Source organism: Belonocnema kinseyi, chromosome 6, assembly GCF_010883055.1.
Source record: "Belonocnema kinseyi isolate 2016_QV_RU_SX_M_011 chromosome 6, B_treatae_v1, whole genome shotgun sequence".
Taxonomy (NCBI): domain Eukaryota; kingdom Metazoa; phylum Arthropoda; class Insecta; order Hymenoptera; family Cynipidae; genus Belonocnema; species Belonocnema kinseyi.
The window spans coordinates 89920619-89945391 of NC_046662.1; the positions used below are offsets into that span (position 1 = coordinate 89920619).

The following is a 24773-nucleotide window of genomic DNA, read 5'->3' on the forward strand; positions in this document are numbered from 1 at the left end:
GCCTCTTCTACTATTACTCCTTCTTTTTGTTCATTCCTGTCTTTCTTATCTTTCCCTGTTATACATTCATTCCTTACTCCCATCACCATTCCTCCCATTGCCTTGTCCTTTTTATTCTTCCTCTTTGCATTTTGCACTTGCCATTTGTAACCACTTGGTCACCTTCCCCTTACTCTTTCCCATCCCTTTTTATCTAACCACGTCTCCATCATTATAACTACATCCCTTTGTTTAAAATTTCTCATAAACTCCTTATCCATTTTTTTCTCTCTAATCCTGCTATATTCCAGTAAGAAATGTTCCATTCTTCCCTACTTTCGTTTCTCATTTTTTTTCCTTCTTACTATTTCTTATTTTCCTATCTCCCGTTCCTTCCTCTTCTAGTTTCTCTGCACCTCATTTCTTACTATCTCTTCCCCTTCTTCATCCCAATCCTACCATACTCCATCTATCTGAATTCTCCCATACTTAACCCATGTTCTCTTTCCCTTTTTTCTTTCCTCTTCCGCTATTTTCCTTAATTTATACTGCATCTTCCTTTCTACCCATGTCAAATCATCCTCTATTCTCTCCGGACTACCATATAATAACCTCTTCTTTGTCATCACCTCCCTCTTATGTTCCCATTTCTTTAGTTTCGCCAGTACCATTATCTCCCCTCTTCTCACTTCCCTTCCTATATTTCGCATTTCCTCTATCTGTATCTCAGCATCAATCCTTTTTAGTACTTCGTCCACCCCTTCCTTCAGCTCCTTCCCCTCTAATCTTATACCGTTTATCACTATGTTCAATTTTCTTTCTTCCCTCTCTTTCCTCTCTATTTTTTGATCTATGTTTCTCAGCCTTTTTATCTCCTTATTCCCACTCTCGCCCCCACCACAATTCCCGTTTGAGCTTTCAAGTTTCTTCATCCTACCTCTTATCTCCTCTACCTTTGTATTATTACCTTCTTCCTGCTTCTCTAGTTTTTGCTCCAATGACTCCATCCTCTTTTCCAACTTTTCCCTGATTTCTTCCCATCTTTTTATTTCTTTCTTAACTTCAGCCATTTCCCGCCTAATTTCCTTCTTTAATTCCTCTCCCCTTCTCTCCTGCTTTTCTTCATAAATCTCCATTACCTCTATCATCACTTCTCTAATTTCCTTTAGCCTTTCTTCTTTCATCGACATTTCATTTTCATCTCCGCTACCGTCGGCACCCTCCCTGTTATCGCTTTTCCCTACCAAACTCTGCTTTTCCGGCGGCGATCTAAACATTTTCTGGTATTTTATACTTACCCCGATATCTTCCTTCTCTTCACTGCTTTCCCTCTCCCCTCTTTTCCTTTTAATAAATGCTTATATGGGCCCTACGCTTTTTGCTCTCAATCTTTCCTTTTCTATAGTTTTTTTATACTTCTCCCTTGCTTTCCTTTCCCTTATCTCCTTCGGCGTACTGAAGACTTCCTGCTCTAATTCTGTTTCTTTCGAGGAGATACTCGCTCCCCTAGCCATTAATAAAATTCAAATTTTCCCGCTTTCTATCTTCCCTCCCTCTATCGTCGCTGTCTGTTACCTGTCACGCCTTTCTTTGTCGCCACCCAACCCTGTTACTACCAATCCGTCAACATAGTCTTCCCACCCTGTCACAAATCCCCAAACAAACTTCCACACAAATCTGTCTCAATCCTCCAAAATATCTACCTCCCCTTTGCAATTCACAATCCCTCAATTAGATCTCTTACCTCCACACCCTTCCACACACTTCCGCAATCCACTCACCTCGAATTTCAGCACAATATCAGAAAAACTCAGCATCCAGAATTCCCACTACTTTACACTTCCATGCCGGAAACGGAAGTCCGTGTATTATCATCTAGAATTGAGTAAACTTTGCTCGAATTTAATTGAAATTAATTTTTTACAACCCTATTACATTCAATGTCATTCTCTCATTGTAAAAGCTCTCTTAAATTCTTTTGAATTCATCGTGTATTTGAAACTCATTTGTATTCTCTAAAATTCTGCTGAATTCGCTTGAATTCATACTAAATTCAATTGTTTTTCCTTTTATATCTGTTAAATTCAGTTCAATTCTCTTGAACGTTCTAAATTCGATATTTGCGAGAGCGTATACCATCTGACCATATTCATGTTTCCATCTTTATGATACCATGTTTATTTCAGTTTGAAACAGAAAGTAAAACTGTCTAAAGAATGATAAATATGTAAAGCATCCTTTATATATGCATATGTGTATCATGTATCCCTACAATGCAAACTATCGAATGCCAAATCAAAAACTATCCACCTCTACATAGTTTCAGTTCCTCTGATTAAAGAGAGCCTGTCACATTCATCCGTGATTCAGTAGAAATGCCTGCCAATGGTCAGACACGAAAAAGAGCATTTCATTATATGTAATGCTTCTTTAGTTTTCTTTCATGTCTGAAAAAAGCTGTAGTTCGTTCCTTCAAATATCTTCAGTTTAAGAAAATGCACATGTTATTAAATGTTTGTGAAAATTAGCCTTCAGAAGCGCACTGTGATTCACCGAATTACCCGAAAACAGGCTTGCTAGACAGACCCTGAAAGCCGTCCTACCCAATTGTTTTTAAATAGTTCAAAAGGTTTGAATAATTTCCAGGAATTAAAATACATTTAAAAAGATTTTGAAAGATTTAAAGGACTTCAACAGATTTCAAGACAATTCGTCGAATTTTTAAGGATTTGAATGATTTTATGGAATTTACGAAGCTTTTAAACATTTTAATGATTTGACATATTTTTTAAAGTCGTATTATTTCAAAGATTTTAATCATTTCCTAAACTTCATGAGGAGTTCAATAAATTTCATACATAAGCTTTTAAATCGATTAGGATTTAAGGGGTTTAGGTTATTTATAATGATTTCAAGGGGTTTGAGAGAATCACAAAGATTTCAAAGATTTAGGGTATTTTAAAAGATTCCAAAGAACTTTCAATAAGAGGATAAACAAGGAATTTCCAAGGATTTTCGTGGTATAAAGGAATTTCCAAGGATTCTCATGATTTTAAGGAATTCAAACAAATTGAATGAGGGTTTAAAGAATTTCCTAGAATTTCGGAAGATTTTGAATTATTTTATAATACCTGCAAGGCTTAAGGTTATTTAAAAATATTCTAAGCTATTTTTAAACGATTTAAAGGATTTAATAAGATATTAAATGATTTCAATTATTTCAAGGGCTGGCAAAACCTCTCACGAAATTTCAATACGTTCTACACGATTTAAAGAATTAACATTGAATTTCATAATTAATATAAATTTTGATGTTGAAACGATTATTTCGGATAAATAATTTTAGAAGGTGAAGAAAAGTATTTGTCTGTATTGATAGTTTTTACAATGAAATCTTATTGATTAAAAATGTTTAAACTCGGACATTTATATCTTTAAATGGTAATAAAATCTTCCGAAAGTTAATTTGATCAATTCGCACTTTAATTATCAAATTTCATGGGCGTTTCAAAGAACTTTATTGGATTTCAAGGGTACTTAAAGATTTTAAGTGACTTTATAATATTTAATGGAAACTCAAAAGGAATTTCATAAGATTTAAGAAATTTCACCAAGATTTTTAATATTCAAAGGATAAATTTTTTTTCAATTTTAGGAATAACATTTTTTAAATAGATATTAACAGACTCATGAATCTTCAAATACGATAGTATATGCACAAAAGCTAACATTAAGAACCGTACATTTTAAATAAGCCTTATCTGCTTAACAAAACTAACGTTATAGGCTAAATAGTTTTAAAAAAGTATACTATATATCCTGATAGAGCATTTAAAAATTCGGAAACTTCAAAACAATTATTTGTGAATTTAAACTTTTAAAGCCAAGCAACTTTAGTTTCAAGGCCTAAGACCTATATCAAAATTGCATCATTAAAATTTCTCTAATTTTAAATAGAAATTGTAGAACTTTTAAAGATGATAAGAATTATTAAGAGGTATTATATTATGTAGTACCAAATGAAATTCAAAGTAACTGGATAGATTTTATTGATGAAAAATTAGATTCCTGTAAGAAGAAAACATTCACTGCCATTTTCACTAGTCAAAGTTTAAGCACAATTTGAAATGCTAAGAGCCAAAAAACAAGCAGAAAAGAGCGAAGATATTCGAGTTTCAATGTGGACAAAGTAAATGAATGAATTTGAAGATTATATATAATTTTTTGCAAGCTTTTTAATATTAATTTTTTTGCAAGTGTTTTAATAATACATTTTTCATATCGTTTTTCTCCATTTCCCAGGGAAAAAGTGAAGTTAAATCCGAAAATCCTGCGGGCCTATTGCGGGTTTCGCCATCCGCGCTTGATTTTAATGAATCAATTTCGTAATTAAATTCTTAGTCATGGGAATTTTCATATTCCAAATGTGATTTTTTAATAAAGATTTATAGACAAGATATGGAGGATGATCGTTAAGTGGCAAAAGATTATGATCCTTGAATAAATTTATGTCCTAATAAAATTACGGAAATGGTTATAAATTTTATGGATTTAAGTGTATAATAAAATTATTTAATGGTTCTTCTTCATTAGCCATGGATCTAGAATTTTGAATGAATTTACATGTGATTAAGAGACTTTGATGGTGTTCAAATTGTGAGGTTTTAGGAATCAGGTGCTGATGTATTTTTACAAGTTTACTCTTTCTTCTCTTCAATAATATTAAGTGATGTCGATACGTTGTTACCTGCCAATTTTAGTCTTGATCGATAAAGTGACGATTATAACCATTTAAGTTCTAACGTACCATCCATGAATTATGCAACGTACTTTGGGCTACTTATTTACTTTAATACAACAAATTTTATGGAACCTCCCGCAGCCAATATTACGTAACTTTTTAATCATAATAAACGTTAATAAAATGTAATAAAACGAGGTTATAGAATGTTCTGAAATCTTCTATAAAATCTCTTAACTTTAAATTTAGAGGTAGTTCACGTGCAAAATATCTGGTACCTGAACAGCCATTATTTCGATAGCAAAAAAATATTTAAGTTTATACAAAAAATCTGATTTAATAGTGTTTTTTTTTAATTGAATGTTTTCTTACTATCACTTGTTACCATTTTTTAAAAATGGTTCAATTTTTAAAACTGACGGTTTATTTTACCAGGGAAAATACTTTCTAAACCTCCAGTGTTTCCAACTTTGAAAATAAAATTTTATATACCTGAAATTAAAAAAAAATATTTAAACAAATAATTATATATAAAAATTATTTACTTTTTTAAAATTATAAACAGTAAAGTCATTGGCAATGTGTTTCCTGTACTAATAAACCATGATTGATTGAATTTCAACCTTTCTAAAAAAATTTGTAAGAAGCGATAGTAAGAAAAAATTTAATTGCAAAACCTATGATTAAAATAATTAAAATAATTAAATTCTCAAACAAAGAGATGAATCTTTGACTAAAAATCTGTCCGTTACGCTGGTACACTCTCATTTTGAGCGCGCCTAGGGCACGCGATTGTTGGTTCGCGTGCTTCGCGCTCGATTATGTATTTACCTCGCGCTACGCGCTCGGTCTTTATATTTTCGCACATTCTTGCGCAAACATTTTAAAATTGAGACTCAAAACATCCACCACTGTAATTTTGTAATTGTGAATTCTCTTTCGTTAAAAAAGCTTCGCTCAAGGGTTTGAGCGCAACTGCGGCACGCGACTGAGCATTTCTTCCGCATTCGGGCACAGACCTTTTAAAATCTTTTCTACATTATAAACAACACTTTTTTATCAATTATAATACATTTTTATGTAAATCTGTCTGAGATTACTTATTAAAAAATTGCAAAATAAAAAGCAAATTGTATTTATCACGATTATTTTTGTATTTGTTTCTTATTTTGCTTTAAATTGTATTCTAAGCTGCTCTGAAACATGCATCATTTCAATAAATGTATATCATTACAATTCATAATATGCATAAAAATTGAATCATACTAATTCTTATTTCCTTGTTTTTATAATTTTTTTATTTTTAATATTGATTTTTACGATTAAATGAAAACTACCCCGAATCTGCATAGGGTCTAATACAGGAACCTATATCGGGTCCTATATAGGAGCCTATGTCCTCTTTCGTTTTTTCTGTGCTTTTTCCAAAAAGTTACTTTTTTAATTTTTAATTTTATGTTTTACGATTGAAAGAAAATTTACTCGTCCTATCGAAAAATAATTAATAATGCATTTATCGATCTTTTTAGGCGAACAACTTTCGTCTGGTAATTTAAGTTCATACCTTGTGTCGTTTTTTCAAACAAATTTAATATTTTTATTTAGAATGTTATTTTTTACGACTAAAGCAAAAACTAACTGTCCTATAAAAAATTATAGCTCTTTTTTGGATGAACAAGTTTTTTCTCATTTTTTCTCTTAGCTTACATCGAAAAGTGATTCATTCTTAATTTGTAGTTTTTTTGCAGGGCGCGCAATTTGAGGTTTTTAAAAAAGCAAAGTTTTTCTTCTCCTGACTTTTTTCATATCACGCATTGTTTGGCTTAAAATGTTCATTTTGGTTTTTCTTTTGGATTTTGAAAATGCTCAAACTCTGACAATTTTTATTCTACTGCAAAAAGTCATATAAATAAATTGTTTAAGTTTTGAAGTACTATGAACAACCCTGCATGGAATTTTTACATTATAGAAAAATGTGGTTTCAAAAATTTTTTGTACGATCAAATTTTGAATTTTAAACTTTTTGACCAAATTGAAAAAGGTGTTATCATAATAATGTAGGACTTTCAAAAAGCGACGTTTTTCTCCTCCAGACTTTTTTTTCGTATCATGCCTTGGTTGGCTTAAATTGTTCATTTTAGTTTGTTTTTCTGGAGTTTGAAAATGCTATAACTCCAGTAATTTTTGATTTTTCAAAAAAAGTCATCAGGATAAATTGTTAAATTTTTTGAATTATATAAATAACCGTGCAGAGAATTTTTAAAAAAGTGGTCTCAAAAATATTCAAAATGTGCCCACTTTTTGAATTTTCATCCAAAATGGCTGGCTAACGAACTTGAGCTTTAGTTTAGACTTTAGGACACTAAACGAGTGTACCAAAGGGCAATCTAATAAATTAATTTTTCAAAAGTTATCGTGTTCACAGACAGACAGACATAAAGACAGAGAAAAACACATTCGTAAAAACCTGCTTTCCGGATTCAGGGGGTCTTAAAACGTGGACATTTGACAAAAACTGGGAGGGTCAAATTTTACATAAATCTAATACCTTCTCTGATGAGAATGTAAAAAATTAAGGTTTAACAAAGTAGTTCAGTTTTCAACTAAGTAATGGAATTTTCAACTAAAAAAGAAGATGAATTTTCGACGAAAAATGTAATAGTTAACATGAATGCCCAACCAAAACATTAATTTTCAACCAAGCAGTTTCTTTTTCAAATAAAAAATTTAATTTCTGCCAAAATAAATAAATTTCCAATCGAGTAGGTGTATTTTTTACGAAAAAGGCTTAAATTTCCAACCAAATAATTGATTTTTGAAGAAAAAAAGATATATTATGTAGAAGACAGATAAATTTTCACACGGAAATGTTAAATTTTGAAGATGAAATTCAGTTTCCAGCACGATATTTGACTTTTCTATAGCGATAAAGATGAATTTTATAACCAACAAGACGAATGTTCAACAAAACAGAATTTTCGACAAGAAAATATGAGTCTTTAACAAAATATATGGAACAAGAAGATATTGAAATTTTCAACAAAAAGTAATGAATTGTGAACCGAAGATTTAATTGGAGACTCATAAACAAAAGGAATTAACTTTCAACCAATACTTTTTCGATTTTCTTATTGGTTTTTATTCATTCCACTCACATTTAAGCGAGCAAAAAAAAAGAAAAAGAGGAAATAGTGAAAGTTTATTGAAAGCAGGAGGGAGAAAGTAAGAAATGTGTAAAAACGTGGAAAAGGGAAGAATAGGGGAAATAGTGTGAAGTCTGTGTTGTACTATAATATTATTTTGCATAAATTGCCTATGTGGTTGATTTTTCTTAATATTACGTAACAGTATTGATTAACCACCCCCTCCAATGTAATAACTTGAAACACCCCGCCCCATCCCCCCTAATAAGCGGTAATGTAATTTTCAGATGGCCTCCCACTTGTACTTCTGTAAATATTTATATTGTTTATATCAATCTAATATTTACATCATTTACTTATGATGTTGCACGAAAGTAAAGCTGAACTTTTTGATCTGTCATTTTTGAAAAATCAGAACTGTCATTTTTAATTTGATTTATGTATAAATGTTTTAAATATTTGTTGTACTATTGAAACATAAACAATAATAAAATGGTGAATTTCTTTATATTTATATTCGAATGTATGTGTCCTTCAAAAACACAGACCATGAGAAATATTAATAATATAAGGTTAAATATTTTAGGATCAAAAATTTGCTTAAGAAAATATCTTCTTTGGCAAAGAATTAATTTAAATTTGGGTCAAATATTTCTGGCTCATGAGTCTTCTTAACATTTGTATTATAAGGTCAAATATCTTTAATTGCTTTGGCGTCTGATTTTCTTAAGAAAATACCTCTTAGGTAAAGAAGCAATTAAAAAGTAGTCAGCAACCTTAATAATGAAATGAAAAATAATTTGGTTTCAGAATATTTGAAGGATAAACATATTTTTTGCGTAATAGATATCGTAATTGTCCCATTTTGTAAATATGCGGTCACAAGCACGATTGAGAATTAAATAGTGAATACCTTTCAAATAAACTTCATTGTCCTATTTTGAGCACGTAATTTTCAACTGTCAGGTTTTTCGTATCTCCCAAAGAATTGATAAGCTCGAAAGGGAAGATTCGGATCGGAGTCAAGGGTATCTTCCCATTTTTGATTTTAGATTTAAAACGAACGAGGAGTAAAAGCTTGTGAAATTGCAGGACCGATGGACCTTCCCATGTATCTCAACGTTCAGGAATTTACTGATCGATGATTGCTTTCCAGGGGTTTGATTTCTTCAGTCTTCCTTTTTTAGAGAAAAGCGTGAAAGGGCTCGTAAATTTCGACAAAAAATGAGGGACCGGATTCTGTATCTATAACCGCCTATAATTTTTTCTCGAAGCACGAAGTTGACTGGTGGGCATTTTTCAAACAAGTTTAGAATTTCAATTAAAATGTTACATATACATCTTTTTTCTCTAGACAAAAAAGTTGTCACTTTTGCTGTAATTTAGCCAGTTCTTTTGATGAAATTTACAGAAAAAATTATTTATGATGTTCTACAACTGTTAGAGTAAATAACTAATCAACAATTTAATTTAAACAAAAATTCAGCAAAATATTCAAAATACATCATCATTAGGAAATTATGAAGCCTTATGAAGAATTATTAGGATTGATGAATTTTGAAGATGAAGAAGAATGATGAAGGTCTCATTAAAAAATGAATACTTCTTGTTTAAACAAATATTTAAAATGTAATTTCCTCTAGCAATCATAGAACACCATACAGAAGGTTTTCTTTCGATTTCTTCAAAAAAATACAAAAGGTCTCTACATTATAGCGAGTTGAGTTAAGAAAAGACCAGAAAAATGTGTTTTCTAAAAAACGTGGTTTTCGGGCTTTGCGCCGAAAAGAAAAAACGCTACAATTTCCAGTTACTCAATTATCCATAAATGTAGGAAATTTCGGGAATGATTTAAATTAACTAGATATTTGCCAACCATACAAATTGTTTTCAGAGGCGAATTTAGAATGGCTTTTAAATTATTATTGTATTTCCATTTTAAATATATCCACTAACCTAATGTCACTAATTTTATTAAGAATATATTTTATTGCTAAATGTAGCGAATTACTGAAGACTTTTCGTAATTTCAGAAATATAAATCTTTTTAATACTATAAATAAACGTACATAGAATTTTGAAATTAAAAAAAAAGTGGTCTCAAACATTTTCAAAATGCGCTCCCTTTTTGTGAGCGCATTTTTTATGAGGACGGACAGACAGACAGACAGACGCCACCGTGAAAACCTGATTTTCGGATTCAGGGGGTCTCGAAACGTGGAGATCCGTTGAAAAAGTGTGATGTCAAAGTTGCTTATCAATACAAAAATTTTGAAAGTGGGATATTTTTCAGCTAGAAGACCGTTCGAAGGATTTTAAATTTGAATTCTGCTCTTGTAGATTTTTATACAAGGTTGGATCTATTGAAAGTCTGACACTGAAAAATGTTGCCTCTTGAATTCCAAGGATTTTCAATTTGAAAGTTTTCGCACGCGAAATTTTGTAAGGTGAATTAAATCAGAAATTCTATTTTTATTTTTATTAAATGTAAACTAAACTTTATGCTAATACCAATTTGAAACACAAATTTGAAACCATCGAAAGCAGATGAATCTAAAGTATCTATCATTAAAATAACTGCAAATTAAAAAAGATCACAATTTCTTCGGCATTTATATTGCCGGGCACAATTTCGTTTAAATTAAAATGAAATAATTATTATAAAAACTATTTTCTATGCACCCTAAATGACAAATCTACAGAATATAGTTGCCTTAAGAAGTCTAGAAGATTTTTCAAGGTATACCATTTAAAAGGCAGCTTAAAGCTCTTATTTAGTCCTGGGTAAATATTTTCTTGGAAATAGAGTTGAAAATGATCATATGTTCGTGAGTTAAAGGAAATAGATTTTAAAAAACCTCGAGATGGCTCCGTCGAATGAGAACGAGATACCACTTAATTAATTGAAATTCCAACAACGAGAAGCTTGAATCTCCAATTGGCTTGCAAGTGGGTAATTCTCTTTGCAAACAAATTCACTTAAAACTCACTACATCGATTTTGAAAAAATATTCAAAAGAAAAGTCAATTAAGTATAAAGCCATCCTGGAATAACAGAATTGAGTGGGAAATAAGAGAAAAGAATAGGTAATTCATAAATTACGTGACACATATTTTTCAATTTTTCACCCCTCACCTCCTCAACGCCCTCATAAAAAAGAAGTATTGGATCTAATACTTTTTTCGCCAATAAGTATTGGAAATTTAATACTTTTTCGCGAAAAAGTACTGGATCTTATATTGTCTAATACTTCTTTTTCAATAAGGGTAGATACAAATTCAAAAAAAAAAGTTTGATCCCCGCTCCCCTGGATATGTTACGTAAATTCTGGAAAGAATATTTTCAGTAGAAAAGATATAAAAACTTCATTTTCTACATTTTTTAATTTTTAGCATACAGGGTTCGATTGAAAAGTAATGAGCCTTATTTTTTTAAGCAGTTTTATTAAACTTTTTGGCTTATACAACTAATATTCTTCATTATAGGTCCCTTGAGCGTCAATACATCGCTGGTAGCGGTCCTTCTACTGCAGGAAACATTTTTTAAACTCATCCGCCGGAATCGCGTTCAATTCGGCTGTCACAGTTTTGTGGATCGCCTCGATGGAGTCGAAACGCCTCCCCTTCAGCTTTCTTTTCAGGCGCGGGAACAAGAAGAAGTTCGGAGGGGACAGGTCTGGGCTGTAGGGAGGGTGGGGAAGCACCGAAACCCCCATCTTGGCCAATGCAGAGGTGCAGAGGAAGGCGGTGTGCGCCGGCGCATTGTCGTGATGAAGGGTCCAATTTTTGACGAGGTCGGGCCGCAACCCGGGCGACGCGGTTTTTCAGCCGAAGGAGCACTTCTTTGTAAAATGCCGCGTTTACAGTGCTTCCTGGAGGTACAAACTCCTTGTGGACGATGCCTCGAGAGTCGAGCTAGATGATCAGCATGGTTTTGACTCCAACGATCGCTGCATTTTCGCCACTGCAAAATCCTAACACACTTTTAAAACAGCTTTCACGCGCGGAGCGGTGTTGACTGCACCGCTGTTGCCAGCGAACTGAGACCGGTTTCTAGTGGAAGTGGAAGGTCCACCAATCATTTTCCCCCACCAGCCGATTCGGTTGATCGCTTGGCAGACGCTCCGCGCGGGAAGGCTCATTACTTTTCAATCAAACCCTGTATGTCCTCAATTTTTTAATATTGTTTATGCGTTTTTCTTAATTTTTTAGCAAACTAACCTTAGGAACTAAAACAACCTAAACATTTTAAAGATAGATGGCGATCATAATGCAGGCTAATTAAATGTAAAATAAAACCATTTTATTTAATCTTATTGAATATTTGATCGAATCAGCTAAGTTTATATTTTTAACAACAAATCATAATTTTCTTTTTTTACTTTTTGTTTAATCTGTCGTAAAATATACTATATAATCGTAGATCATCAAATCTATGGGTGTCTTTAGTAAACAGTGCATCGCAATAAACTTAAGAAATGTTTAATTATTTTATGGGTAGCAGAAATTTAAAAAATGGGAAAAACTCTGTTTTTATACACTGCTTTGCAAAAGTTTTAGGCCACCTCTTTTTTATGATTGAATGAATTCTCTTAATTTTAATTATACCAGAGCTAAAAAAATTTCTCTTCAAAAGCTTGATTGTCTTCGAAATTTTCTATAAGATAAATATTTCGAAATAATCAACACTGTTCAATGTTCTTGGTCACATTTTGAAGCTATTTTTCATTGTATCGCAAAAGATAGATTCAAAATAAGCCCAAGAACATTGGAAAATGTTGACTATTTCGAAAGTTGTCGTAAGTTTAACAAAACATTGCAATTTACACTATCCTTGCAATATCCATTTAAAAACTAGACAAATTGTTTTCACCCTGAGCTTATTTTATACAGAATTTCGAAAACTATCAACGTCTCAAATGAACATTTTTTTTGATCTGGTATAATTAAAATTAACAGAATTTATTCAGTCATAAAAAAAGATGTGGCCTAAAACTTTTGCATGGCAGTGTAGATATTTAAAAAAATATCCTTAAATCTTTTAAATTCTCCAAAATAAAAAAAAATTCTATGAAAATCGTTGTAATTTCGTAAAAGTCATTTGAAATATTTAGACATTATTGAAATATTCTGAAATTCATTGGACTCTTTTAAAATTGTGTATGGTTATTTCCTAATTTTTTAAGATTTTCTGGTGGAACGACATCAAATCTGGTATTCTTTGATATATTGAAAGTTCTGTGAAATCCTTTGAGATCCTCAAAATTCATTAAAAGCCCTGATCAGCGACTTTAGAATTCTTTGAAACTACTGTAATTCTCAGAAATCTAAAAAAATCTCGTGAAATTTCTTAAAAATGCTCTGAAATTTTTGAAAATCCTCTGTAATCCCTTGGAACTATTCAAAATACCTTAGCTAAAGCCAATAGACTTAAAAAATGTTGAATGATTTTGCGGTTAGTAGTATTTTTAAAAATCGGGTAAACATTTTTTTATGGATATTTTTTGTACAGAAAGTTCGAAAAAATTTAATTACCAATCTTACTATAATGATATAAATTCTTTATAAAATTATTGCAATGAAAAAGTCGTTACAATATTTTTGACATTCTTGCTTTTTAAAGTTTCAATTAAAATTTTGCTCTTTAATTTGGGGAGGGTGAATGCATATAACATGATATATGAATAAAATGATTAAAATGGATTGATGACCAAACGAAGGAAGTGTAGAGAGTTAAAATGATGTAAATTTATGTATGGCAATTAAAAAGAAACCACATTGATGTTGGGAGAGAGAATATTGAAGTGCTTTGAAGTTGATTTGCTCAGTTCTGCTTGGATCTTCGGTTTCGTGACAATGGAGCTCACTTCCTTTGTGAATTGCATGGTTCATAACTTCGAATCGCTTTTCTTGTAGACACTCGATATCTGTTACCAGTTGAAAACGTGTCAACTTGAAAACTTCATAATCTCGATTTTTCATGCATAAGCTTCACTCGACTTTTCAATTGTCTGTTCTCAACTTGGGCATAAAAAGAAATACCAACTGAATACCGTTTCCAGACTGGATTCAAAGAAAGTTTTGTATTTTTCGAATATGTAACTCTTCAGCTTACACCTGCATTACTTTTAGGTTGATTAAATAAATACTAATCTCTCTCAGACTGCGGCAATAAACACCACACAGAGAAACTATAGATTGTGAAATTTGGAACTATAATATTTATTTTTACATGTGTTCGATAGCAATCTAGGATATGCCCAATCATATTTTTCATTTGTATTACTAAGTTTTTCGATGGCAAATTGAAGTTTGAAAGAAGTGATATTCACAGATTGAACAATAAAACCGTAATAGCAATAACTAGCTGTTTAAATGACATACGCAGCAAAATAGGTTAGGAAATTACCATTCTCAATGGAAAGTTGCAATGAGAGAAAAAACACTGGAATGTAGTGCTTTGCGAAAATTCGCATGTAAAATAGGAAATTCAGTGCTGAATGACGTCTTATGAGGATCATCAAATTCCTGTTTCAGAATTTATTTCATCAGAGGAAAAAGTTTCCTTTCTTGGAACATGTTTTGTTATATTTAAGCTTAGAATAGAAAATAAATATATGATCGTGTTTTTAATGTAGAATGAGCATAAGAAGAATGTCTTTACTATTGCGTTTTTTAAACTTCACAGTCTTTTCTACGGATTATAGAAACTTTCTGTTATTATAAGTACAATTATTTAATAATTTATTATTACATTTTAATAAACTCAGTAATTTCACAGTTTAACATTCAATTAATCACGGTAGTGATTCTTAATAGTGACGCTATATCCTACCTTATCCGGTCTTATTGTAAAAATAAATATTATAACATCAAATTATACAAGAAAAAGTTTCTACGAGCATTGTTTCTGTTTAATATTACAACAGCTGTTCTGACCAGAAAATAATCTAGCTAAAGGTCCTAAAGGTAAAGTAAGGATATTGAGCTTAACCACCTTGACTTCCATAATTTCCGAAAAATAGGTATAAAATTTGGGACACAGTATAAAACTTTGTAACCCAAAAAATTTGAAATTTCGCAACAAATTATTTGCGAGTAAGAAATTCGGAACTTCTCAAAGTCAAGGAGAACTATGTTAGACCTCTAGGGTGCAACAGAAACAATAATTGTCGAACATATGAAGTTCCAATGTTTGCGGCACTTCTCGTTCTCGACATTTGACTCGATTTCCGTAGGATCATTTAGCGGAGGAGTATTAAAGCTAATGCCGTAAAAGTTAGAGATAGTAATAAAGCACTCTTAGTTTCGTATTGTGCCTTTGGAAGTAGCTCGTTCCCGAATTAGTTGGACAACTAGATAGCATGTGTTCTAGATGCCCGGGATAAGCACGATACCCTCTGCAGCTATCATCGAGAATGTCTTGGCTCAAAATGTGCGACGGTATGCTAAAGTGGAAATGACACTATAATGGAATGCCACAATAGTACCTCCATGCCCAACTGATCCTACAAATTTCTATGACAGATACCGTGCATCTTGTTGAGGAGCTGTTAGTTGGTGTTTTTCTCGTGTGCTTTCTTAATCCGGGCTTTCAGCAGTGAAAACTCAAGATGGATAAGATTTGATACATTTTCTTTACCACTGATATTGAAGTCAAGGCCAACTGCGCCAGCAGCCTCCTCCGCTGCTGTTATTATTATATAAAATAATCTACTATTTATGTATTTTGTCCACATTAACTTCTGTTAAGAATCTAATGTTCTTTAATTATGAAAAAGAACTTTCAATGCTGTAAAAATGGAAGCCTGATGACGTTTTCGAATAGAAAATTCAAGAAATGCACCACCGTGGCTCATAGCTCGCGAGCCATAATTGTTATTATTTAATAAGTGTTTATTCATGAAACGACAATACCCTATCTTTATTTCACATTTTTTAACTTTCAAAGGTTTTGAAGTTCCAAATGTTTCACATAACCTCCGCACTTACAAATAATCAGTCAAATTCGTGCTTTTTTTATAAGAAATTAACAGAGGATTTTATGTATATTATGTTTATCTGTTAGATATAATCATTTATTAATTATTTAACTCATTTTAGAAAGTTTGTAAACTCTTTACATTTAAAAATTGGTTATTATGGAATTTTATTTTTGTATGTTTCTAATATCAGGAAAGAAAAAACTAGAAAGGCGAACGCACATTTTCCGCGCGTGAATTTGCGCGAGTAAATTTTATGAAACATCTATCCATTTTGTGTGATCTTCTCTGGTATGGTTTTCCTTACAAATATCTGTACTCTTTTTCATTATAATTTTGGTATCGATTTGCTTTTTGCTTGTGAAATATTGTTTGAATTAGAAGACAAGTTGAATTTTGTTAGAGGAAAAGAGTGAGTAAATTAAGATGATGTCAAGAAGACCAGTTGACTTTGGATTTTCTGGGAAAAGGAGTCTTTTCCATCGGGAAAACTCACCGGTAATGAAGAGAGCCTCGACGACGACATCGCTGACCATCGTAGGCCTGTCAGTGTTAATGAAACTTGCGTTGTAAGGTACCACCACTGCTACATAAAATGTTGCTATGAGAATAAGCCAATCCCAACACGTCTTGTAAATCCCATAATGGCTTAAGATGTATTGGGATTTTTTAATTGCTGAGGTCTTATATTCTGGAAGCGGCGCCGCCGTGGAATGAAGGAGAGTCTGTAACATATTATTTCACATAGTTAAAACATACTCTTTATTCTTTATGACGTTTTTTTGGGGGGGTGGTATAGATCATGCAAAATTAACAGTTTAATTAAATATTATATAAAGCGAGACTCTAGACGTATTAATTTTTATTCATATTGTATTAAAGTTCGCGATTCTAAATAAATTCTACAAAATTAAATTCTGACCGGGAAACTAAGTGATACTTTAATACATAAGTAATATTCTTAGATATCTCTACGGAAACTAAATCAATGATTTTCTTAATTCCGCACGATTAAACTTTAAACCATAAAATTATACGCCGAAGGAAATATAAAAGAGTGACACTAAAATAGGCTGTTTTCTAGCCTATTTTTTGGACCTCGGTGGCGACCTAGGGAAAAAATATAAAAATATGTTACAGGTATCAAAGTACTCGGCATTGAAAACCAAAGTAAGCTTGGTTTTCGTTTTTTTTTAAATTAAAAAAATTAATTATCCCTATTTAGAAGTTGAGAAGACAAAAAAAAAGAAAAAAAAGAAAGACCACTAATTATAATATCATTTTTAATTGTATTTTCAAATAAAATAAACCTTACAAAAGTAAAATCATGTATCTTGTTTATTAATAACACAGGTCCACAATTTTTTTTTCTGAGTCTTGGATGCCAATATGATATTCCTATGTGTTTTCTCCCGCTGAAAGCGAATATGCAACTCGTTTCACGCATGCACGTCAGAATTTTGACATAACCTCAAAAACACCTAATAAACCAGTGAAACCGCAAAAATTATTTACCCTGTACCATGTTCACCATCCTCCCCTTAATCTGGTAACCCTATAACCCCATGGATTCAATAAACCCCTTACCTCGTAATTATAAAACCCCATAATCTTAAGATCTCGTTACTTTATTCAGAAGAAAATACTTTTTTTGGGAAAACAGAACAATCTCGTGAGTTTTTCTTGTGTAACATGGTCATGGGTAAGTAGGTTTATATCCCCGAAATCCCATAACATAATAACCTCAAAGCCCTGAAATCATAAGAGTTACGTGAGTGAAGTCATGAATCAAGGTCTACTTCATTACTATATTTTTAAAACCCTCTCTGACGTCTCTGATACCATGGTATGCTTGTAGTCCAATATCTTTTTTGCAATATTTATGGAGTTGAATTCTTTCGTGGTAGGTTCACAATTTTTGAACAAAGACCACTACTACCAATACTACTACTTTTTAGGATTGCAATCGTAAAAAGATCTGCAATTTTTTGTCGAATTTGATATTCCTGCTACCTTAAAGAACACTGGAGATGGTGACACTGCTTCTAAGGAAGAAGTATGAAATGATCTACTTTCCAATTCTCTGAGGTAACAATACCAGCGAAGGCGCGTTGCCCTGCAGGTGGACGGTAGGGTGTGAGGATGAAGCCGGTTAGTGTCCGACAACGAGTTGACGTTACCATCGTTAAATTCGGAAAGCCCTCATGCTTAGTCCTAGGTAGGTATGGGGGTTATCACCCCTAGACCGGCGGACTCACCCGTGATTGGAACAGGAGCCCTACCGTGTAGGTTTTTTTTATGCATCTACGGCTATTACAAGAAATTGCAAAACACGATCACGTTCGGGAGATAGTGTAAATGAATGTACTGGAAACGGTGACAGATACTGTTACGTGTGCGGTGATTTTAAGATCAAGAAAAATTCTAAAAACCCTACTCAAAACCTGCATCAAATATATCAGCACTGCCTTGGGTGTGAGGTGATCTAATGAAACAATTTTTGGTAGTCCAAAATGATCTGCTGTGCTTGCAGATCAATGTTAAACCGACATAATGAGCATGCTGCGAAAATGAAGTTTGTTACATCAACTGTTTGGCGGGAGCCCAAGAACAAAGACAATTGTTATTTTTGGTTGACTGACACAGTAAGATTTAACTCCAGTAATTCGCAAAAAAATTAAATAAAATTAGACAAAAATTCAGTGTTGTAAAGAAGGAAAAAGATGGCACGCCGCGCCCATTCAATCAAGAAGAACTAAGTGATTTAGTCAAAGAACTAGGACTGCCGAAATATTGGGCTAAATTGCTAGCTTCAAGACTGAAAGAAAGAAATATGCTGTCTGAAGGAAGAAAGGTTTGATTTTCTCGGAATAGGGATGATTCATTCCGAAAATACTTTACAGAAAAAGACAACTTGGTAAACAGTAACAATTTTCTTGGTCTTATGAATGAATTAGAAAAAGATATATGCAAATCTGTGGAGTGAAGATTGTTTACAGATCTTTCGAAACGAAGCCTTGAACCGGTGTTATCACACAAAACAAATAAATGTTGTTCGGTACCTACAGTACGCTCGGTAATGCTGAAGGAAGAATATGCAAACATACAAAAGGTTTTGGGTATGATTAAATACGGAGAACACGAAATTCCCACGCTTTTTTGCTTGTGGGATAGCAGGGATCGCAATAATCATTTCGTTAAGAAAGATTGGCCAGATCAAGAACGTATAGAAACTGGATAAAAAAGTGTTAAAAACAAATCTTTGGTTGAGCCGGCTAAAATTTTACTTCCTCCTTTGCACATCAAATTCGGTTTGATGGAACAGTTCGTAAAAGCTTTGTATAAGGAAGGAAAATGTTTTGTTTATTCATTCAAACGATTCCCAGCTTTATCAGGCCCGAAATGGAAAGAACCCAGTGGGCACACTTGGCTTAAGGATGTCTTCGAAAGGTCCTATCCTCAGAATTTTATAAAGGATCACAGTGTGCTTAAACGAACTTTATATGGGGGTGACAAGATTATTGTATTGGTTTTGGGTAAAATCTGACATGGTTGGTTTTCATCAAATCTCCACGTTTTGAGACTCCCTGAGTCAGAAAAAACTATTTTTATGAAGGAACCTGTCTGTTTGACTGTCTGTAGTCTGTAGTCTGTAGTATTCTATAAGCACGAAAACTTTCGAAAGATTGATCAGATTGGATTCTGCTTCAGCAACATTTTTCAGGACCCAAAAAGAAAGAAAGAGTTTGTTAACCAGCCTTCTGTATAAAAACTCAATGACAGCACATTTTCAAAATTTTCGAAACCATGTTTTTTCTAGATTTGGGAATTCCATTTACGGTTGTCCATAGTACTTTAAATCACGAACTATTTATTCATATGACTTTTTTCAATAAAATAAAAATTGTCAGAGTGATAGCATTTTCGAAATCTTAAAAAATAAACGAAAATTAACATTTTAAGCCAAACAACGCATGATATGAAAAAAAAGTCTGGACTAAATAAATGTTTCTTTCGGGGAGCCTTACAATGTTATCATAACAACTTTTTTTAGCATAAAAACTTTTGAAAATTCTATGTATGGTTTTCCGTAGTACTCAGAATCACGAACAATTGATCTCAACGACTTTTTTCGATAAAAGCAAAATTATCAAAGTTATAGCATTTTCAAACAACAAAAAAACAAACGATAATTAACATTTTAAGCCAAGCAACGCACGATATGAAAATAGTCGGTAGAAAAAAATGTTGCATTTTCAAAGCCCTACAATATTATTCTGTTTCGACATTGAATTTCATACTCTTAATGGCTCACACTATACTCACAATGTCGTAGGACATATAAAGACGTTTTTAGGACGTCCTTTCGAGGTTATGGGTTTTTATTATTATGAGGTAAGGGCATTACGAAGCTATGTGGTTATAGGGTTACCAGATTAAGGGAAGGAGGGTGGAAATGGTGAAAGGTAAATAATGTTTGCGGTTGCGATGGTTTATTGGGTGTTTTTGAGGTTCTGTCAAAATCCTGACGTGTATGGGTTAAACGGGTACAAGGGGTAGATTTGAAAGTTATTTTATAATTAGTGGTATGTTTTGTTTCTTATTTCTTTTTGGGTCTTCTCCACTCCTAAATAGGGGTAACTTTGGATTGTTCAGACAGTGGATCAAAACGTCGTAAAATGAATACATATTTGACAAGTACAAAGTTAAATCAGTGAAATTGCAACTAGATTTGCATCTTTTTACGTATATAGATATATGAATATCAATTGGTTTCCGTTATTAAACGTTTTTAAATAGTTATTTCAGTGAAGTATAATCTGACATATTGAGACTTAGTGTGAAATCATGAAATCGTATTGAGTTAATTTTACCATACTAAAATGTAATTTTCACTTTGTGTAGAGTTTTATGATATGAAGCTTAGCTATTAAAGCTCTTGAAAAAAAAATTTATTTTTACTTTTTGTAAGGTTTATATAACATTAATTATTTAATTATCTTGCATAGAGATTCCTGGTATAGAATTGTATGATTTAATTTCGATTCAAAAAATTTAATCTATAATTTTGTGTTGAGTATGACAGCATAAGATTTAACTGCCAAAGGTAAGATTTAAAATTAAATCTAGTTTGCATATGTTAAAATATTGTTTATCTTGAAAATTTGAGTCTGATAAAAAAAAAGATTTTGCTATCGCAAGCGCATTGAAGTTTTGGACAACGAACAAGGCAAAATTTTTTTTTAAACATGATACATTCAGAAATTTTGATGAATTTTTCCTATTAAAATTTGATTATTAAATTATACTTATTAGTCTTAAATTTTCAGAATAAACTATTTCTAGCCTGCACGAACTTTCCGTCCCCCTTAATTTTTGAAATGTAAAGTTTTTTTGTTCTACGGTCAACTTTAAATTAGGGTTTTTTAATGTGATTATAGACCAACGTTCAGAGGCGTAAAATGTAAAGTGATAATTAAACCTTGCATTCAGATAAATAAAAACTGAGGCATTTCTGAGTTTAACTCTTTCGGAATATAAACATACACTGACAAACTACTGCTTTTTGAGATCGCTTAAAATTCATTAAAAATATGCCTTATTTAGAACGTCGGTTCCTATTCACTTGTGTTTTTTATATAGCAAAATATTTGTTTAAAATTTCAAACTGAAGATCGAAATTTACAAAATTGAAAATGCATGGTTTTCTACAATTTTCAATAAAATTATGTTTTTACTTTTTAAGAAGATATTTCTTGATAGCACAATAAAATTTCTTGAAATTTCAGCAACAACTAGGAGTATGAAAAGCTATTCTGTTTTCACCTCACTTCCTCAAGAATCTTCGCTACTCGCCTATAAATCATTTTGGCGTGAATCTGAGTTATCGGAAAATTATTTCTCCACTATTCAACCTGAATCAAATTCTCTTCAGAAATAATCTTACACTTATGAAAGAACACCTGCATTCCTGTAGTACTATCTCGTTTGATATGTTTCTGAATGATTAATTGTTGCTATTTTCACTATTTTTCAATTTATAACATTAAGAGATTAAAAATTTTTATTCCGATATGTTTGGTTTATTATCATTAGAGTAATTTGAGTTTGATTGTCCTTAAGGTCGACTTTCCCGTTGTTAGGTGTAAGAGAACAACGTAATACCGTGAAGTAATTTTTGTATCTTTTTACTTTGGACAACAGTATAAAAAAGGATCAATTTTATTCACATAATTTTAACAATTGTTTATTGGCTTAGGACACCCGTGTAGGAAGTGATCCAGTTTCTGTACGCATATACATCAGTGTAGACACCAGGATAATTTTCTAGTGCACAGCCTTTGCCCCAGGAGATTATTCCAGCGAGACGAAGTCCAACAACCAAGGGACCACCAGAATCAGCTTGACACGCATCTTGCCCTCTCGCATAAGCACAAATCTGATTTGGTGGAATATTTCCTTCGTATCTATTATTACAAATTCTAGTATCGATCACTTGTACACTAGCCCTTCGAAGTTGAAGTGGAAAAGTTGAATTCATCCATCCCCAACCGGAGATTCTGGCGACACTTCCGACTCTGATAGGTTGTTCTACTAGTGGAACAGCATCTCGCGAACCGTCAAAAATAAAGGGAGAGATTACTTGGATTAATGCGATATCATTGACTGGGACGTTTAGATTGTTTATGTAGAATTGTTCGTGTATGATTATTCGACTGATTTGGTGAAGGGTACCACCATATTTGTTAATCAGTGATCCAGCTCGGATGGTATATTGATTAAGGGCACCAGATATTAGACATGCTGCTGCGGTGAGAACATAGTTTTTGGAAATTATAATACCACCACAGTGGTGTTGATCATTCAAACGGACGCTCACTTGGTAGGGTACATCTTCAATGCTTGACACCGCCGAACCTCCTATTATGCGAGGGGTGAATGAATTTAGTGACGCCGCTGAAAAAAAAATCAGTAGTGATTTTTCTATGAAAGTAATTAATAATTATAGACATTTACATTTAGGAGGTAAAAATGATTCCTGCTCTTAATTAATAAACTAGAATGTTCAATGAGATTAAAATCCTAACCAAGCTTCATCACATTAATGAGTAATAAGAGCAAAGTAGAGTAACTATAACTTTAAAAACGTTGTTTTAAACTTCACGAATTTAATTGAACTTTTGCAATTATGCGAATATAAAAAAAGGAAAGTTAACAATATATCAAAACATAAATTTATATTCTATGATCATTCTCAGTATCTGATTGTCTATAGAAGATAATTCATATAATAAAACACATAACCATACATATTAATCCAATAACGTAATGTAATTTAATAATATAGTTTTAATTTACAAATTTCCTTTTATAACTTCGATCTCTAAGTCCTGTAAAGTAAATAAGGTTTAAAGCGAGAATTAAATACGTTTATTAAAAAACTGAAGGCGTTTAAAATTAAATTGAGTAATCTTTTATTGCAAAATTAAATGACATTTAACGAAAAATGTCACAATCAAAACCTTGCCGATTAAAATCGGTGTGTGTGTGTTTTTACATTCCGCAATTCTCTATGAATATTTGAAACTTTGACATCTATTTTAGAAAACATTTCAATACGAAAATTTAATGAAATTAACTAATGAAATTGGAATTTAAAATTCAATTAAGAACTAGAAAATTAAAATAACTTACAGTTTGCAGTAAAAACCAGAGCTGCTATCGTCAGGAATCCAATCATCTTCGACACTTGTCAAGTAAATAATTCTGAATTACGAACGCCTCGAATTTACTTTAAAAAGCACTGGCCACTTGATGTAATCAGATATCAATTTCAGACCTTGTACAAAACTTTCCTCGATAACATTAATCACGGTTCGGAATTGAAGATATTCATTCTTCTCGCAATCAGTGATTAAATAAATCAGACGGGATTGGCGCTAGGCATGGTTTATCAGGGATTTAGATAAAGAACTAAAAAACGTCATGCCTACATGAGTTCACTTCACCCATTCTCAATTAAATTATGAGAGAAGTTGTGTTCTTATATATTCAAGTGCACGAATATTTCGTAATTGTTCTGTCCTTAAAAAAATTAATAGAAAAATGTCTTTAATTCAGATAAGGATTTTCTCGTGAAAACATTGTAATATGTAAGAATCTTATCACATGTAGAGATGTAAAATTAAAATATAGTATAAATCTATGTCATTACCACAATCGTTGTTTAACACAACTTATTTGTGGACAATCTTTGGCATAGTAAGCAAGTGTTTTGAAGAGATAAGTAATGATTAAATAGTTTAATTAGATTGATTTAGTAGAAAGTGACTTATTCACGATATCTTGGAATTTATGCATATTTCTTGTGTGCTCTATAATCGTCGTATGTTTTTATTTGCTTTATTTAAAAATATAATGTAAGGTTTCCTAGATTTAAGAATAAGAAATATACCTTTATCCTCTTTTAATTTCTCTTTGTAAAATATAAATGTGCAGAAAGGTACATTAGGCTATCGTGGAATAATCATGTTTAAAAAAAGAGAATTAAGAAAAATGAACTAATTTTGGAATAATATATTCAATATAATTACTTTTTATCAATAGCGTTACAATAAAGTGTTACGCAATGGTTTTTCCCCAAATGTCTTTCCCGGTTTTATGCAGATAAGAATGATATGATATTATGAAGTATTGTTGTTAGCTTGGTTTAATAGGGAGTGACTTATTCGCGATATCGTTATAGAAATACAATCTGAAACTAGAAAATTTTTCGATAAGTATTGATCTGTCAGTAAAAATGAAAGATAAAAAGACACTTCACAGATTGCCTTCTTCAATCAAGGTATTTCCGGAAAAAATAATTCTGTTTGCAAATATGGATCTAATATCAGTTCAACAAAACTTTTTGATTTTTGGGAAAATTTC

The 24773-nt window shown here is 32.0% G+C and overlaps 2 protein-coding genes across 2 annotated transcripts in view; both read right to left on the reverse strand.

The window, feature by feature from the left end:
* LOC117174693 (potassium voltage-gated channel subfamily H member 8) overlaps positions 1-24773 on the reverse strand; it is a 288810-nt gene that overhangs the window by 87809 nt on the left and 176228 nt on the right. The window contains exon 6 of the mRNA XM_033363998.1: positions 16342-16570. Within this exon, the coding sequence (XP_033219889.1) occupies positions 16342-16570 (229 nt within the window). The remainder of the gene's footprint in view (positions 1-16341; positions 16571-24773) is intronic.
* Positions 22018-23735, reverse strand: LOC117174696 (trypsin alpha-3-like). The gene is made up of 2 exons (XM_033364004.1): positions 23541-23735; positions 22018-22802 (listed from the first exon to the last, which is right to left on the reverse strand). The coding sequence occupies exons 1-2, from the start codon at positions 23584-23586 to the stop codon at positions 22093-22095; spliced, it is 756 nt and encodes a 251-aa protein (XP_033219895.1). The 5' UTR covers positions 23587-23735; the 3' UTR covers positions 22018-22092.